Here is a 19550-nt window from a genome sequence, read left to right on the forward strand (position 1 = left end):
CTGAAAATGTTGCAACTCGTAGTGCACTCCCTTCCACGGTAATCTGGGAGTCTTGATCATAACACTCAAAGATGATTGAAGTTGGGTTTTCTGCACGCATGGACATGCATGGATGGTCACAGCTTCTGGTATGCAACTTTTCTTGTTCTTGTGATGTGACGATTAGCAGGAAACTGAGACCTATACTGAAATACAAAAAGAGAAAGACAGAAACGGCCAGATATATATATTTTTTTTAATTGCTTGCTCTTTCCACATTGGTCACCTCCATTGTGATTGCCTGACTTCACAACTTAAGGCCCAAAGAAACAGATTTTCCCCCTGATTTCATATACAAAAATCACGTTCTGAAAGATGTCCCATGCATGCTGAAGGACCAGGTGTCACTTTAACCCCTGAGCTAAAAAAAATTAAGCCCAAAAGAGGAACTTCACTTCTGGAAAAAGTGCGATTATAAAAATGGTTAATTGAGGAAAAACGGAGTCATAGGCTTGTGTACACACAGTTGAAACAGTTGTCTGTTAAAAAAAAAACTTAATTCATGCAACCATTAGTATTTCACCTCACGTGTTTACACCTGGTTGTGTCGGTCACATTTTCCAAGCCCCTCCAGCAGAACCTGAGCTCAGGTAACTCCCTGGTGAGGTAGCACTTAATAGATCTGGAGTCTTGTTCTTCCGTCGTTCCGAACAGAGGCCTCATTGATTCGAGAGGAAACTGCAACCCTCGTCTCTCATTTCCCGTCTGTTTCGGCAAGGCCATCGCCATCTGGAATTAGTGACTTAGTCCGATGACATTTGTGTCCTTGCCTATGTTTGTCTCAAAGATATTTTGTCTTCCGTAGTTGATCTATGTAGAAGAGTGGTTGCTATTCATGAACACATTTTGTTATTTTTTTGCTTGCCGATTTCTTTTCCAACGCAGTTCTCACGTGCCGGCCAGGATCTTGTGTACGTGCAAACGTGTCTTTCAAAATGGTGACACGAGTTCCCCGTTCATGCAGGTTATGAGTAATGGAAGCGGGATCGCTGGTGCGCGCCGTGTTCGAGTTCCTCCCCAGCGTTTCCGAGGAGCTGCCGCTCTTCACCGGCGATGTCATCGAGGTGCTCGGCGTGGTCGATGAGTTCTGGTTGCTCGGCAACAAAGATGGCGTCACCGGTAAGTTGTCGGCAGGCAGGGTTAGTCTAAACCGATCTTGAGGGAAGCTTTCAGCTATTCGGTGTAGACTCTACGGAGGGGATATTAATACATTTGTCTGTCTGCTGCAAACATTGAAGTTGCTCATAATATGACTGAAATGACTAAAGATCATGTTAACTAAGGAAGTTGGGTTTTCCCCTGGATGTGGTGTCTTCAGGTCAGTTTCCCAGCACCTTTGTGGAAGAGGTTACCATTCCCAGTACCAAGCCTGGGGACCGACTGTACGTGTGCATCAATGATTTCTGCTCTACGGAACTGGGGAATCTTTCTTTAATGAGAGGTATGGAATTAGAATTTTAGCATTTGAATTTAAGGCCTGACTTCATGATCATTAAATTGAAATTAACATGGATTTTCGAACTGGCAGTATAAAAAAATTTAAAAAACTCAAATGATATTACTGTAAATATTCTGTACGAAGTGTTGTGTACTGCCAGCCCGAAAATGAGTTGGAAGAGGTTAAAAAAAGATTGTTGATTGTATTCCAACATGATTTCTAATGAATGGTGTTTCCTGACTTGGCATAGCGCTACTGTTTGATGTCACTGGACCAAGGTAAACTGTTTTTGATTTATTTTGGACCCGGAAACTTTAGCCTCCCTAAGCGGGACACACACTTACCGATTCTTTAACTTTTTAACCAATTTTGAAATTGTGACAGACCCCACAAATGACATGGAAAAATGTGGCTTTTGTGTTCTTACTGACGGTAAATACAAAGAAAAATACAAATTGTAGTATTAAAAAATATTAGTGTTCCCCCATGATATCACAGTTCATCATTGTCTCCGCCACATCGTGGATTTATACTAAGCGAACATTTTTTTAATATGTTTTCAAAGTAGGAAACGTAGGAACATGAGAAATGAGAGCCACAGAGAGAACAGACATTGAATGACTTTAATATATCCGATTGTTGGCCCCGATCATTTTCAGGGCAGATTGGGGAGGAAAAATGACTGAACACATTCATCACCACAGGATAATCACTCACAAAATTGCAAGGGAGAGAAACTACTCAAATTGGCCCCATTGTTGGTACGTGTGTTTCCCGCATTAGTCTCCTCTTTTCTGTCAGGCTCCCTCTCCAAATTCCCCACTAGATGTCATCAGATGCTTAACTGAAGCTAGCGTGAACTCCCCTGTTGAGTTTTTGGTTTCCCTGAATTATCTCAACAAAATGATATGAGCTGTTTATTTATTTAATTGTGTGCGTGCGTTTGTGTGTGTGAGTCTTTCCCCAACACGCTTAGGACTAAATACAATGATGTTTGCAAAGATTCTTCACATTGGGAAAAATGCTGTCCTTTAAATAACAAAGTGTTAGCGGTTACAGTAGTTGTAGTCCTAGATGTGCCTGACAAAATATTTGACCCAAATAATATTTTATTCAAACCCGCCATGGCTAATATACAATAATTACCGTATTTTTTTGTTGAATAGACAGCAAAGGACATTTCCTGCATAATAGGAAATCGTCCTCATTGGCTATCTGTGACATGTTCAATTCCGGTAGGAATGTCCACGCTCTGGTTGGCCGTGTCCCAGTTTTGCCTGAAGACACAATAAGAGGTGGAGCTGTGGGGAGCTGGAATGTGACCCCCATAACATGTAGATGACCAGTTCGGTCCACAGACCCACAGAAAAATAACACAAATAAATTAAAGCTTGGATTTGAAAATCCTTTCTTCCAGTCCTGTGTTTCTCAAAAATTCCAATTAATATGTAATTTTATTTTTTTTACATGCTATTCAGTACCTAACACATTTCTCAAATATATTTTAATAACATATAATTCAGAAGAGCCATCAAAAACTTATCAAATTACAGTAAATAATGGAAAAGAAAAAAATGAGCTTGAATATGCATGCATCCATTCTGAGCTGCTTATCCTCACAAGCGAGTGCTTGTGCCTATCCCAGCTATCTACGGGCAGGAAGCATTGTACACCCTGAACTTTTTGTGAACTTGAATAACTAGTCAGAATAAACCATTTGATTGGCTTGACTCTCTTTACTTGTAAAAGAGTTAAAATACACAATATTCATTTGTGTGTTTCCTTTTATGCATAATATTTACGACTGAAGTGACCGGCAAGAATACTACTGTTAAACTCCCAAGATTTACACTGGTGGTCAAAGTAATCTAACCCTATCTAAAGGTCATGAAAAACTTTGTTTCCACAGGTGATGTGGTAGTCGGGGAGACAGGGGAGTCCATGGACCTTGGGGAATCCTGGCTTCACGGCTGCAATGCCTGGGGATCCCGTGGTGTCTTCCCCGCATCCTGCGTGAAGGAGCTGAACCTGTCGTGCCGCTCCAGGCAGCTATCCGAGCGCTCAGCCCAGGCTCAGGCTTCCGACCTCCCACCGTATGCCCTCGGCCAGGCCCGGGCTCTCATGAGCCTCCATGCGCAGCTCAACGAGGAGCTGGACTTCCGCGAGGGGGAGCTGATCATCATCACTGGGCTGCCCGAGCCGGGTTGGTACGAGGGAGAGCTGGACGGGCGAAGGGGCATCTTCCCAGAGGGCTTTGTGGAACTATTAAATCCTCTTCGATCACCTCAGGAGCTGGCGGACTCCCAGTATCTAGGCAATGAGCACGACGACGCAGCAGAGGGCACTGAAGAAGATGCCTTGGAAGATGTGGAGGTAGAGGAGCAGAAAGAGTTGGTCGAAGAAGATGGAGAAGTGGAAGGTGCTGTTTATGGAGTGGCACTATATGAATTTAGAGCCATGGAGCCTGGTGAGCTAGACTTTGATGTGGGTGACCGCATACGTGTTGTGAACACCCTGGAAGATGGTTGGCTGGAGGGGGAACTGAGAGGGCGGCGAGGGATCTTTCCACACCGTTTTGTCAAAATAGAAGACTCCGGGCCCAAAATGGTTGAGGAAACAAATAATGGTGAACCAGAAGAAGAGAAGGGAAACAGTTTGGATCCTTCATTCCCTAACGGGAACAGCCTGGAACTGGCATCTTATCAAGATCATACTATATGGGACCTGGACTACTTTGAGAGGTGCGAAGAACAGAGATGGCAAAGTGAACGCAAGATTACTGAGACTCAAAATGAAAGCAGAAGGGAGAGCGATTCAGGCACAAGGCCCAGCTCTCAAACACAAAGACCTGTTGGCCTGACAGATCATAGACCACAGAGACCAAAATCTATGCCACCAGTAAGGCCTAGAATCCCACCTCCTCGGCCGAGCCTGCCTGCGCGCAGCCAAAGAAACCGTATGAACGCAAAACAGACAAACTATATCAACGGCAACACCCGACCTTTGCAACCAAAATTATCTCATAGCCTAACTCTTCCTAATACGCATTCCGGTTTGTCAAAAGACACACGAAACTGGGCAGGGAATGGTGTCTCCGCCTGTAGCCGAAGTGCAACGCTCGGACAAGCTTTGGTAAGTCTTGTTGAGAACCATAAACAGAAGAAGCCACGTGCAGATGAAACCAAGAGCCAATCTTGCCGTTCCCAGCAGAAGGTGCGCTCAAGCTCTAACGGCTTCATGCCAACATCCCTCACCCTGGGCAGCCTGCTGACGTCTGCGGGCGACTTGGAGGCAAAACTCTCCCAACAGCTTTTCGAATTCGAGAAAAGCCTGACATCGTCGTGCAGCGACACCAGCGTCAGCTCGGGCGCTTCCGCCGGCCCCAACCAGCAATCTCACATCTCCAGACACTTCTCCATTTTGGGCTACAGCGACGAGAGCGACATCATCCGGGGTTCCTCACACTCCCTAGGGTCCAACTCTGCTTCCTCCTCGTTGGAGAGACGTAGGGCCCTCCGCCCTCCGCCTCCTCGTCCGCGAGTCGTTCGTCCCCAAGCTGCACCGGTGAGCAGACCAGCGCGTCCTGCCCCACGTCCACCTCCACCCACGCCAAGACCCACCAACTCTGTCCACAACAACAACTCCATATTCTTTGCCTCTGATGAGCCAACTGTAAACCTCTTTGACCAAATACCTGAAGGGCAAGCAGATTTCGGCGGACTCGCAGCCACCCAAGAACACGAGGTCGAACTCCAGCTGGAAGCCGAGAAGGATCTGGAGATGGAGCTGGAGAGCCAACAAGAGGAGGACCAGGAGGAGCATTACCATCTGTTGCTACGGCTACAAGAAGTGGAGAGCGACATGGACGTATATGCGCACACCGCTGAAGAACTCAGGACTATGCTAGAGGAGGAAGAGGAGGAGACTGCCCGCATGCAAGTCATGGAAAACCTCGAGTTCTGCAACTACACGTTGGAGACGTTGGCCTTAGAGCAGCAGCAGTTGCAAGGTAAGTTTCTTACTTAAATGGAGCTACAGCTAAAGTTGAACATCCACATTTTTTCAGATGTTCTTGGAGAATACACATCAAGATGTCTTACTCTTTTAAAATGTTGCAAATTAGTTGCTTTAGTCCCAAATTAGTGCCTAACAGCTGTTTTCACAGGAACATCGTATTTGATTGTTTGCTGGCTCCAAGTGGCCAGAAAATCACGGCAAGGCAATCGGGTCAAACCTGTTTCCTAACCATTATTGAGATAAGGCACATATTTTACATTACAATGTTACCAAAAGTATATATGCTGGAATAATGATAAGACCCCCCCACCCCCGAATTACTCACAAATGTAATTACTGGTACTCACTTCTTTTACGGAAAACTGGGCCCGTTTAGTTGAACACAAAGCTATTTCACTGTTGTATGAATGGCAACAGGTAGATTACGCAGGTAAATTAGACCTGCCAGAAAAAAAAAATAATAATCCTGGTAAATTTCTGTTAAGTCTATTAGTCTTAGTGACAGGTTTTTTTGCTTGTCTTCGACTTATCTTTGTATCTGGTTGGCCAGAGCTGTTATTAGGCAGCCCCACGTGTTGTCACATAGGTACAAGATGCAATCCTGCACATAGTGCGAGTCTCGGCCCCCTTTCCCCGACTCTTTCCTTACATCTACAAACTGTGCAAACGGAATAGAGAGCGAAGTCACACATTAGGGGCAGCGAGAACAGAACATGGGCCGCTTCGGAAAGGGATCCCAAGTGTGGTTGTGGAGAACCATGACACGGCCACTGGCATACTTCTTTGTACTCTCTGAGGCGAGCACATCCAGCAGAGTGGCAGGTAAGATGGAGAATGTTGACAGTCAGTCTAATGTAGTGCTCACCATTGATGTGTATTGCTCAAGAGCAGAGCATGATAACATTAGCTGTATGCTTACAGCTCTTTAGACCGGTAGAACAGTCGGCATCGTCAAACATGCACTTCCATTTATTACTGATTAAGGGAGCTATTCCCATACTGTGGGATATAAAAATTGTTTTAAATATTTTAGGCTTCTTTGAGTTCAGTGTTTCCCAAATGTTATTGCACCAAGGCACGTATTGTGAATTAGAGAGAGAGAGAAAGAAAAATAAATAAATCCCAACACAACACCAAAGAAAAATATCACAAAAATTGCACACAGGTTACCGGTAATTATTTAGTGTCTAGTGTACACAGTAGATGAAATTGTATAATTTCCCCACAGCATTCCTGATGATGTCTTACAGTAGACTAGTTGCATATCACTGGTAAATTAAAAGCAGTTAGGAAACATTCCACAAGACACGTCATGTTCTTCAGTCGGGCATTGATAGTACATATGTATTTATGGTCATTGTATTGATTTCCACACTAGCTGGAGATGGCGTATTTGATTTTTTTTTTATTTGAATCACCAAATTGTCTGTTAAATAATAAGAGCCAAGAACGATCTGAGATAGAGTAGAGGCAAGCGAGTTGACAGAGTGCCCTCCTTTCAACACCCGTGCAAAGGTTTCCTGTTCATGCGGATGTTTTCCAACTAATTACTGTCATTGTCATCACACACAGTGAATAAACTCTGGATGACGACTGTCCCAATTAGATACAATCCGTTTGGGACGTTCTTAATGAACTACCTACACGGGAACACCTACATCACATTGTGATCCAACTTTTGTGTTGGGTCTCTGTTGTGTACTGAACGTATTATTCAATAGTGCCAATCCATGATACTGTCTGTCAATGACAGGAATGAATTTAATGGCACATACCTGTTCAAGTGCCTGCATAGTTACCCATCACTCATCACTAGACAGGAATTTTCACACCTTCCTGTAAAGCAAAATATCATTTCATAATCCCTACCCACGTCATCTTTCATGTTAGTTTTTATGGTGGTAGTTTGTTAAAATAGTCATATTCAGTTTCCCACTTATTGCTCAGTTCACAGAAACGCGTCTTCTTATCATGCTAAGATCGTTTTCGCGGCAAACGTGTTTGGAATCCACACAAACACACACTCCAGGAGTGAAGTGTTTTTGTCATGCTTCCGCAGGGCGTGGACCGGAACGTGACGTTTTGAGAAACAATGGCAGCTTATTGTTCTAAGGCAGACAGCAAGTTCAGTTCTGGCTTCCTCTGAGCAATTTCTGAGCACCACTCATTTTTTTAAGTATCTGAAACATCCAAGTCAGGCTGCAGTACATTGTGAAATGAAACTATTCTAAATGTGTAAAGAACATCTAACAGCATTCCTAAACTGTCTTTGTTTTCTCTTTTTTTTTTCTGTTTTGAAACTCTTTGACCTCCAGCCTGCTTTAATTCTTTTAAAACCCCACGATTAAAACGCCCCCTTCTCGGCTTCCATGACACCGCCGCCCAATGTATTTAACGCCGTTCTCAAGATCTTTTGGCAACTCCAGTTAGCCAAAGAAAATGGGACACTTTCAGACGGGAGACAGTTTGATCCATGGTCTTATTACATGGGCATCACTACCCCTTTTACTCAGTCTGAGCTTGCGTCAACTTCATTTGCATAAACGTAACACCTCCATAGGAATGCTGTTTTACACACACATGTACACTTAACTCCTGCTAAACAGTTTCGGTCGTGATTTGGATCTGAAAGTTGAGATCTCTAATACTGATCACCAAAACTGTCTTACGCAAGTAGAAGACATCTACAAAGGATTTTGTTACTATTTTATACTTTGTGAAACGTCCCCTAATGAGTCTTGGTGAAGATGTTGACAGAAACCTCCAGTGCCTGTTTCTTATCAGTATAGAGATTTTTTTTAAATTGCTGATAAATTGAAATTGGTGCTTCCCGTGTGTTTATGTTGTGTTTAAACCAGTCATTGTAGTGGCTGCCTCTTTAATAGCGAGTTGAGATTGAGAGCACAGGAGGAGGGAGGGAGGTACAATACCCGAGCTTTATGAATAGGCCTCAGCTTTTTTTCTCACACATAAAAGTTTGAGGTCGTCTCTGAGAGTGAGGACAGTGGTCTACAATAGCTTATTGTGTACTCCATATTCAGCTTTTTCAGCCGTGCATCTTTCATTCGCTATATGCACCCAATTGCTTAATAGTAACATCTAGTAGCTCCTTACTTTGTCATTGTGTTTAGAAGGATTACTTCTCGAACAGGTCAAAACTGTTACAGTGTCATATTGGGAACTTCTCGCTCTGTTTACACTTCATTGTTGAGGAGCATCGGTGTAGGTACTGCAAGATGCAACAACTAACATCAATGACCTGGTGACCAGGAAATTGCACAACAAAGTAAACAGGAAAGAGTGAACGATAAAGGAATGTTCATAGCAGTGGGGGAAAGACTCAGTGCCAATCTCTGTAGTCTGACTCAGTAATATTGTGGACTTTGTCTCTGTCTTCCATCAAAGACTTGTCCCCAGGGACATTGTTTTCCTGGAAACAGTAGTAGGAGCCAATTGAAACAGTGGGAGTGGCGACTAGTCTAATCCTCCACTCATGTGACTCGATTGAATCATTAACCCAAGGAGGCCCCTCCTTCAGTCACCCGCCCTTCTCCCTTCAACAATTCGCTGAGATGACAGCAGGGAGGGGATAATTCAGTTACACTGAGAGCTGGGAGGCGCTTGGGTCAGGCAGTCCTGCTGAGGCCATGCAGAGGAGACAGAGAAAACAAGTGAGAGGCAGTTGCTCAACAAAATGCCTGACAGGTGGAGTCTCCTGTGGTGGTTTGTAACGGAATGCCGGAATCTGACGAAAAGGAATAAACTTCACTGAGGACAAAAGTGCATCAGCTTTGGGAGGCTGATCGAAAGAAGAAGAAGCATGAAAAGCCCGGTGGTTTATGGAAACCCTGTGATGTTTGCGCCTGTGGACTGGAACTTTGCTCCTGAGGCTCCAGTAAGGAGGGGGAAGAGTGTGGAGGAGCTGGGGGATGCTGGGTGGGCTAAGGAGAGAGAGAGGGTGGCTCATCTTCAACATTTACAGCAACTCCACCAAGTTCAGCTTCAGCAGCAACAGCTTGTGTATCCCAGCTATGGGGTCATTCCTACCGTCCACCCGCAGCAAGCCATGATGACAGCAATACCTGGTAACCCAGTTCCAATTCCTGGTTGCCCGATGCCATTGCATGCCGGAATGATGCCTTTGCAGAGAGGCCCAGCGGTCCCTGTAGGAGGAGCAGTGCCATCTCCCGTGCATGTGGCAGGTCCGTGGCCTGTACAATGGGACAACCAAGCACAGAGCAACCAAACAAGGTGGGAATATGACGAGCAACAAAAGTCCCCTTTCAAAGACAAAAAGGTTCAAGGACAGAATGTTTACTACCATCCAGGTTCACAGGATGGTCACCTAGATGTTAGGATATCAGAATGGAAAGCCAAACATTGCTTTTACCAAGGTCCAGAGGATTATGACCATGACTGCGTCCAAGTGCCTCAAGAAAAGGACAACAGGAGCCAAGAAGAATATGCCAAATTGGATGAGGACAGAAGACGAGATAATAGAGTAAGAGACCGGCGACATAACTCAGACAGTTATGGCCCAAGGAGTCATCAAGAATTTGAGAAATATGATTATAAAGACAAATATAAGTACAGAGAGAATTATGACAGAAGAAACCATGACCGCTATGATGACAGAAAATATGACTATGAAGAGAGAAGACATCGCAAACATGATCTCAAGGATCATGACAGGTACAAAAGGGAATACGAAGAATACTATGACGATGCGTATAGAGACGATTCTCACAGAGGAGATGCTCCTCGAGACGATGGTCGCAGAGATGATTCTCGCAGAGACTATGCTCACAGAGACTATGCTCACAGAGACGATGCTCGTAGAGACGATGCTCGCAGAGACGATACTATTAGAGACGACGTTCGCAGAGACAATGCTCGCAGAGACGATGTTCGCAGAGACGATCTTCGCAAATACGATGTTGACAGAGACGATGCACGCAGAGACGATGGTCGCAGGGACGATCCCCGAGACCGTGATCGTTATTACACTCAAGACGGGGTTTACTATGATTCCACTGACAATCAGCGCTATAGGGAAAAAGATCAATACAGAGAGGAGGACCGTTATAGGGAGCGAAAACACAAAGATAACTACGATGAACAACATTCAGAGGATGAATATGATCGCAGAGAACAGCGTTACAAAGACAAGGAAGTCTACAACCGAAGAAGCGAAGAAAACTACTCCTATAGACAAAGGGGAAAGTATGACTCTGAATTGGATGAACGCAACGGTGATAAACAGAGGGACCGCTACTCAAGATACAAGGAGTCAGGTGATTTGTGGAGAGATGAGTGGTACGACCACAGACAGAGGGATGGCCACAGAGCAAAGGAGCACTATAAGCGCCACGACCCCTACGGTTATGAGAATGAAGGCCTCCCCGAAAGAGCCCCCTACGAATCCAGAGATGAAGGACGTTCCCACCATAAACCTAGAGACAGATATCGAGATTTGCGTTCGTTATCTGTGGATTCGCGTTACGAGGAATACCCAAAAGAACATCGCAAGACACATTGTGAGGAATGGGTCGAACAGCAAAACAAGAAGCTGGCACTCAGGCAAATGCGCTCGTTTGAGGATCCTATTATATACCGACACAGCCAGGAGCAGGAAAAAGGATACGAGTCAAGCACCGGGAAGGCTGGTCCAAAACGTGGTCGGAAGCCTGTTTACGTGGGCTCTCTTGATCGCAACAGCTTCTACAGGAAGACGGCTCCCAGCTCCCTGAGAAACTCGCCCTTCGCCACTAACAGGAAACCAAACAAAGGTAAACACCTGGATGTTGTCATGTGACAGAATGTCCTCTCTGTTTTCTAAAGAGTGTCATCTCAATGTTTGTAAGGTCTCATCTGAACGTATCAAAAAATATGAACGCAAGGACTGATTAAAAGCAACACATAGATACTAAAAACTGATCTCCACAGAGTGAAAACAAAGCTGGAGACAAACTATATTCCAAACTCAGGAGATAAAACAGGATAAAGAAGTCAACTCCCTTTTCTTATCACGTGAGCTCTCGTCGATGCTGGAGGTTTCCAAACAAAGTAGCCAGAGTATCATGCGTCACATCAAGATGCCTGTTCATGAACCGATGTGTGTTTGTGTCCACATAAGCATCAGACATCCACAGGAAGACAGTCATTTTCTCCGGTCTACGGACCTGCGGAACTAGTTTTGCGGCTTCTTCCTTTTTTGCCGCCATTGTCCCTTGAGGTAGTAACCATGTTTACTGAGGAGGTCTTCATCCGTAACTCGTGTGTTCACTTTTAGCTTAGCATAAAAAGCTTCTCTGCCTTTTCTCTTGAGAAAGGGAATCTACGTTTATTAACTGTAACTCTATCTTAGGTCATGGAGTTTTTCAAAGGTAAATTATCTTTCGCAAAATACCACAGTGATGGTATTATTTTAGTTGTTATATACTAGGAAATACTGTAAATTGGTCAAAGTCCGAGTTTGATTGCTAAGCGTCCTGACAAATTGTCCACCAAGACCATTTGAAGGTCTGCGTTTGTGTGTGTTAATGGAAGTATTTTAAAAGAGAGAGCCAAATCGGGCCTGAATTTATGTCTGACAAGAAGAATCATGTGCCCCCCCCACCTCCCACTCACACACACACACACACACACACACAGCCTCCCTCCCCCAGTCACCTAGACAAGCATGCACAGCTCCGCAAACAGTCCGCGACGGCCCCCTTTCAGGAGCCTGGGTATTAATCCCTAGCGTCAGCATGGTGAGTGGATGGCGGGGGTCTGTCTGGTGCCAGCCACCGGCTAGCGCTGCTCCTGACTCCTTCGCTCTGTGTGTGTGTGCGAGTGCGTGTTTGTCCGCGGACACACACAGGGGACTTCATTTGAGAGCTGACGCCATTTTTCAAAACCCTCACATGCACGTTTACCAGCTTGTCATCCTTTAATCCCGTTAAAGTGGTTCAGCTTGTCGGGAGTTTGAATTTGATTGCACAGCTAAAAAGAAAAAAAAATGACTATGTCCTTATTGGGTTTAAAAGTGCATTTCGGCGACTAATTCAAGGGTTTTCAAAAATGAATTTTTGGGGCATAATTCCAAAAGGTATGCTTGGTGCGAACACCACTGTTTTTCACAAAAAAACACCATACCTATATTGAAGCGTAGTGCTGGAAAAGTTCGTAAACTGGACCTCGGCCCGAGACAAGGTGGTATGAATTATGAGGTGTTCGAAATAGTGATCAGTGTTAGGGCAAAACCTTCAAACCTCTGTTAGAAAGCAAAAGAAATGTCAACAAAGGCTTACCCGAACATCTGAAACTAATTTGAGCTTAATCGGCGTCACGTTAAATCAGCGGTGTTAAACTCATTTTTGTCGTGGGCCAGATTATAGTTACAGTTTCCCCTGAGGGGGCCGTTATGACTGTGAAATCATAACAATCTCTGACCGCCTAATCATATTTACACGTGGAATTTATGAAGTACTTTTGGAATCATAAATCAAGGGAAGGGATTTTTCAACTATTGTTGATGTTTGGCAACACAAAAATGCTTGCAATATCTCAATATTATCATTTAGGATATGACAACAGGAAATTTTGGTGCAGATTTCAGCAAAACTCGTGGAAGTCGTTACACGCGATTTGCCTCCGCGGGCCACCGAAAATCACGTGGCGGGCCAGATCTGGTCCCCGGGCCTTGAGTTTGACATCTATGCGTTAAATGGTGGGAAATGTGCGCTGATTCCATTTAACATGACTTTAAATTCACTTATTTAATTCTGAACACAACAACAACCCACTTATTAGAGGGTGTGCAAACGTATGCAACCTCATTCGATGACAAAAGCCTAGCATTTGTACAGGGATATGTAGATGAGCAAGGCATACACTTGGATTTGAGTACAGAGTATGAAATTGCTCACTCAGACTTTTTAGCGTCTCTGCGGCCATTGTGTCACGCTGCAATGATCCAGCAGCATATGCTGTGTTTTCCTCGCTAATCCTCTAACAACGACCGCCCTTGGTGGTCGGGGAGGACGGGGTTGAGCAAGGCCCGGGGAACGTAGTGGGGGTGTATTAATTAAGCGAGCAAATCTTCAGACCATATTTCAAGCCGCAGCACAACATTGTTCCAAGGTCTTATCACACCCGCTGGTAAGCAGGTTGCCAGTCCAAAAGTCAGTGTTTAGTCAGCGCGCATGTGGAGCTCTTAAACAAGGCAAGCTGTGACAACACTTTATGTGATCAATTTCAAGCTATTGACAAGCTCCCAATATAATTTTCTTTCTAAAAAAAAAACATTAGTTCAGTTCGGAATCAAAGCGAGAATACAAGTTTTACTTGGCTCTAAAACCAGTTTTCAGAAAATGAATGCTAAAATAAAGTTATTCAAAGTTGTCCCTATTCTACAGGGCTTTGTGTTTCTACAGTCTTTAACCTTTGTTTGCACAACTTACCGTTAGCTCCTCTCATCTCTTCATCGCTTCAAACTCCCCAAATGTGCCTCCACTCCACACGTCTCTCATATGGCTTAGTGTTTTTTTTTTTCTTTCTTGCACAGAGTCCACTTGTGAAAAGAAAAAAGCAGGCTGTGGATTTTTAGCATGGATCCTTCAAAATGGTGTAGACACACTGATAAACCTGCACATCGAAGTGTGGGAAAAACAAACGCTCCTGATCTTTGACCTTGTCAAATTCGGGCCTCTACATTATAGCTTCATATAGATCCTTACTGGAGTATGAAAACAGAGTTGATGGCTAACGGTATACCTAAAATGAGAGCGTAGGTTAATTTCTAGAGGTTAATAAACTCTTCTGTTGACTTAATGTAACAGCATAAAGTTTGGCAGGAAGTCATTGAAACTATCATCCACTGTTGGATCTGAAGCTCACTATGACGACGTGTTCCCACCAATGATGTTGCATTTTGACAAACTCTTGAAAGGCCCTGAGCAGATCAATAAGTGACACATGCACACACACACAGCTGACATTAGCTGCCTTTGTATTTTACACAGAACTCTGCACTTTTACATAGAAACAATTTCCCGTAATCAGATAACTAGATGAGGTTTGCACCGATTTGTGGTGTAATATACCATTTTTTTTCACACAACCTGGTATATGAAGTGAGTTTCAACATTCGCTGGCTTATACCCAGGCACCAACCCACCTCCGATGCTACCTACAAAGTTGGAAAATTGCTGTATTAAATTTTTACGCCCGCTATGTGTCGGCGGGAGAAGAATTGTCGGCTTTTCCACGCAGTGTAAATGGAGCTTCTGTCGTCAACATTTAACATGACAACAGATTTGGTGTAGCTTTTCACACACATTGGTTGTGTACAAGTAGTACTTTACCATTTCTATGTCTCGATAGTATGAAAAATTGCAATAGTAAAGCCGCGCGAGATGAGCTGGTTACTCAAAGTAGAGCCCTCTTGCTCCTCATATGGAAAAGGGATCAAACCAGTCAAAGTGGAGCCAAATAAGAAAAATCCAACCTCTTTTATTCATGTACGCTTTTTTTAGTTGAGCAGTTTATAATTTTGCAGCCCAAAAATGTCTGCAAATAAGAGACAAGAACACAAGAGACTCTCACAATATGAGAAGCATCGCTGAAGCAGCTGCATTTGTTTGCACGTAATGCCAATGACGGAACATAGACGTTACTGTGTGATTCTGCCACAAGCTGGAATGTGACCTTTTAACATTTCACCTTCAGAGATAAGCGGGATGCGGTATGTCACCATATGAGCTTCCCTCACTTCAAGCTCATTAGACAACGAGCAAGGGGGCGACCAATTCAAGTACTGCATGTGTGAAGAAATCCATTAAGAGTATTTAGGAGCCGAATTCGCCGTTTTTTTTACTATTCACACTGTAAAAGCCAGCATTTGTTCTGCCTTATTTTTTTAGTCTTCTGTGGTAGTATTGGAGATATACGAGTGTTTTAAAAGTTTTCCCGGCATGTGTGGAGTTTGCATGTTCTCTCTGTGCCTGTGTGGGTTTCCTCCCACATCCTAAAAACATGCAACATTAATTGGACACTCTAAATTGCCCCTAGGTGTGATTGTGACTTTTTCTCTTGATGTGCCCTGCGATTGGCTGGCAACCAGTTCAGGGTGTACCCCGCCTCCTGCCTGTTGACAGCTGGTATAGGCTCCAGCATCTCCCCGTGACCCTTGTGAGGATAAGTGGCCAAGAAAATGGATGGATGAACATTATACAAGACAATGCTGCTGATGTCTTCCAGTCATGTGACTGATTTTTGGGCATTTGTCAGAAGTTACAAGCACAGCTTTTAACATCTGACACTCACTTCTCCTGCCATGTTGTTAAAAGCAGCAGTTTTTATTCCACACGTCACAGCAATTAACATATTTATGACGAGCTGCCAGATTCTATGTACCCCCCTCTTAATATCCTGTTTAAAATGTGTCCATATTTGGGGGATTATTAAATGGAGGCACAAGTTCGACATGAGGATTTTTTTCTGCTTTTGAGGGTAGTATCAGAGCTGCATTTAACACCAGCAATATCCTGTCTTGCTCGCTACGTCCAAGTATAAAAAGCGCAGGCGGATAACCGCTGGCTCTTCTGTTCATTTCGACTTTGATGCGACAATTTTGCGGGATCTCCGTGTGAAAGAGGCTTCATTCAGTCTCAAATGTTTCCACCGCGTTGCAAGTTAGAACTTGTGTGAATTTCCATCAAGCGTCTGTCATGTAATTTCATGTCTTAACTTAAAAAAAAATAATAATAAAAAGAGATTTGATTCCTGGAAGCAAAGTCACTCCCTCTGCTCGCCAGACAAACTTTTGCTTGATGGGATGAGGCACCCCCCCCCCCCCGCCTCCCTGCTGGTTCGGTTGCCGGGGCGACTGTGCATTCTCCTGTGAACTACACAGACAAGCACACCCGCACTCTGGATACGCCTGACCTTAAGTTTGACTTTTGATAGGTTGCATTTTAAAGCATGAACAAACACAAAAGGCATCTAAATTAAATTGCATCAAATTTTCAAGTCTCCCCCTTAACTTTGGAACTTTATGGTTATATCCAAATTGAGGTGGAGCTGGGTCAGGTGGCTGTAAAAAGAAAACCTGGACTGGATCCCTCAAACTGTTGTCAATAGTAGGAAAAGAAAAAAATACATTCCCTATCTTAATATATATTATATGATGATAAGTGAATTCTTTGGTAAAAAGAAGCCTAAAAACAAATAGACAATAACAGTTATAAAATAACCAGTAATAAATGTGATTACTTGATCCGCCTCCAGGTTTTAGTGCCCGCCACAGGGGTCGTCCACTCTGGTGCGGGCAATCATGTCGGCTTCCCATCCTTTCTCATGGTAATTGGAGCTCTGGAATGGCGATTCCGCCCAAGAGGATGAGCGCGGGTGTGAGCTGGACTCTCATGTTGAACAAGGACTATCTTAAAATGCCTGCTGCTTTTTGAGAAAGAGGAGCCGGGTGGAGGGAGGAGGGGTTGGTGCTTGTGTTTGATGGAAGAGGTCTGAGGAAAGTGGCTTGCTGCAGGTGGGTGAGGTCCGATCATCATTTTCTCCATTCACTTAACTGTTGAAAGTTGTGTAGGATTATGCTTAAAAGTTTAGAAGTGATCTTCTGAGCTTCAACTGGAAAGGACAGAAATATTGCATTGTACTGATGACTATAACTGGGGAGTGCATTAAAAAGTGCACTTTGCTCAGTTTTGCACGTCTGCAAACAAAATGTTTTTGGGGCTTGTCATTTAGTACCTTTAAACCACTTATACATAGCACTACCTCATGAAATACTAAAATGGGTTTTATTCCTTGAAGCCACTGCAACATTATGCTGAGTTCAATAAAAATGTATTGCTCGGAAGTTGAATGAAAATTATTCATTATTCTTGAATACAACTCAACTGTACTTAAGTCAACCGACTCTAATAATATACACAGTTTGAACATTTAATTCACTTATTCTTCCTGTACCACTATCGGGACTACCGCACACTTAATCACTCGTTTGCATGAAATCGAAAAGAGCTTTTTCTTGCTTCTTTTAATTGTCTGTTTTCGACTTTTTGACTTTCAGGTACTTAGGGTCCAGTGTATACTATTGGAGTTATCAGTAGGCCTATTGTTTTTTGGATATTTGGTGAAGAGTTGGCTAAATGATCCTTTTCCTGAAAAGGTTTGACACTCTCTGGTGTACCTAATGTAATGGCCGGTCTTCACTGTAGTCTTGTTCTGAGAAGTATTTTTGGAAGCTGTCCTACTTTTACTGTAAATGAATAGATTTGTGCAAATAAATGTGTCCGACCCTTTTGATTCCACATGGCGGAGCAAATAAAAGTCTCACTTGATAAAAGTGGGTCAACTCAAAATGTGACCCTGCCCCGCCCCGCCACAGATCAAACGTGGGAACGGGCCGATCGATTCCAATTAAGCACCGCGGTCTTTTGTTGTGCGACTCTATTGTGCCGTGTTGTCCGACTAGCGCAAACCCATTAGCCAACTGCTTTCTCATTGGCGGCCCTTGGCTTGGAGAACCGGTGGACGGATGGCGCGGGTGGAGAAAAGCTGCCTTGAGCTGAGCTTTAGCTAAATCATGTGAAGGTGGGGCGGCAGAGATGAGGTCAGGCCAAGAAGGAGGAAAAAAAAAAAGCCAGGTGGCCCTAGCGATCAGATTGGTGGTCCCATGTTTGGGGACCACCAAAGGATTTAAAATAAATATTTGCTTTGGTTAGTAGAATATTTCTACGCTTTTTGATGTCATTTATGGATATTTAGTCATGGATGACCACAATGCATCTCATGGCGTCTGTCATACAATAATTTCCTGTGACGGCGGGGACGAGCGGCGTTAACGTCATTAGCGTCCGACAGCATCTGTTGGAGCCGTGAGGGTGACATCACCCTCATCTGTCAAAGGCTAGCATGCTACACTTTACATTTTTCCTTTACCATACTTCTGGTCTGCAAAGCAGGGATTCTCAAACCTTTTGGATCTATTTTTTTTATTTTTTTAAACGACTAGCAACTTGCTAAGAAAGTAGCAACCAGAGTGGAGTCATTTTCTGTTTATCTGTATGCCAAGAAAATAGCCCGGTTGGAGGCAATCACAGTGTCAAGACGTGCTAAAACGTACATTCTGAAACAATATCACAATTTGTCGCCAATTATTTTACGGACCCCCAAGAAACAACATGAGGACCACAGGGCTCTCGCAAGCCCAGTTTGACAACCACTGGTCTGAAGAAGAAAATGACCAACTCGCTAATGTTGATGCATCGTAGTGATCGTTCTGGATGTTTCTATTTCAGTCCCATCACTGCTGTTGCGCTATCTCCCCTCCCTTCTGCCGTCTCCTGCTCCCCAAGAGCCACCAAATCTCCGCTTGCTGTCACAGGACATTGTGAGCGCACACAAAGGGCCAAGGTCTACTCTGCTTTTGGGTCCATTCATGAAAAGCAGTGGCGCGTGAGCTGGGCTCTCCCCGCGGGCCCTGGGATCCCGACAGACGGCAGACATATTGATCACACAGCTAGTGGAGAGGGAGGAGGAGTTGTATGGATTTGTCTGTTGGTTGTGTTTTGTGGGTGGCATTTGGATAATCAACATATTTTTCGGGGGAACTTTTATAAGCATTTACGAGACTCCTTTCCGGTGCCATTCATACACTATAGGGAAAATGTTTGGCTTTTTACATTCCGTCTCGCTTAACTAAATCAAACTTTTCCCCTTTCGATCGTCTCAGAGATGACGCAGCTGTCGTCGCAACCCAAACCCCCGAAGCCCGCCACGTCCGGCGACGCCCCGCCTAGCGCCGACACCGAGGACCCCGAGCTGAGGATGCTGGAGAAGCGGTCCAAGGTGATCGAAGAGCTCCTGCAGACGGAGAAGGACTACATCAAGGACCTGCAGATGTGCGTGGTGGAGATCGTTGAGCCTCTGCAGAAGAAGCAGGTAAACAGAAGCGTTAACGTAGAACTTATCAGAGTTGGTTTCTGCTCTCAATTGGGACACTTAGAAGTGCAAGATGGCAGTTGTCAATGGGTGTCCTTTTTGTTTA

General features: G+C 44.2%; 1 protein-coding gene across 3 annotated transcripts in view; it reads left to right on the plus strand.

The window, feature by feature from the left end:
- Positions 1-19550, plus strand: part of dnmbp (dynamin binding protein) — a 34428-nt gene that overhangs the window by 8260 nt on the left and 6618 nt on the right. For 2 of the 3 annotated variants that reach the window (XM_061809987.1, XM_061809988.1), the window contains exons 2-5: positions 1004-1158; positions 1358-1480; positions 3387-5486; positions 19236-19444. In XM_061809987.1, the coding sequence (XP_061665971.1) occupies positions 1014-1158; positions 1358-1480; positions 3387-5486; positions 19236-19444 (2577 nt within the window). In that variant the 5' untranslated portion in view covers positions 1004-1013. Of the gene's footprint in view, positions 1-1003; positions 1159-1357; positions 1481-3386; positions 5487-5649; positions 11284-19235; positions 19445-19550 lie in introns of those variants that run through there. The other variant, XM_061809990.1, reaches the window with a different exon arrangement.

This window comes from Syngnathoides biaculeatus, chromosome 22, assembly GCF_019802595.1.
Source record: "Syngnathoides biaculeatus isolate LvHL_M chromosome 22, ASM1980259v1, whole genome shotgun sequence".
NCBI lineage: Eukaryota > Metazoa > Chordata > Actinopteri > Syngnathiformes > Syngnathidae > Syngnathoides > Syngnathoides biaculeatus.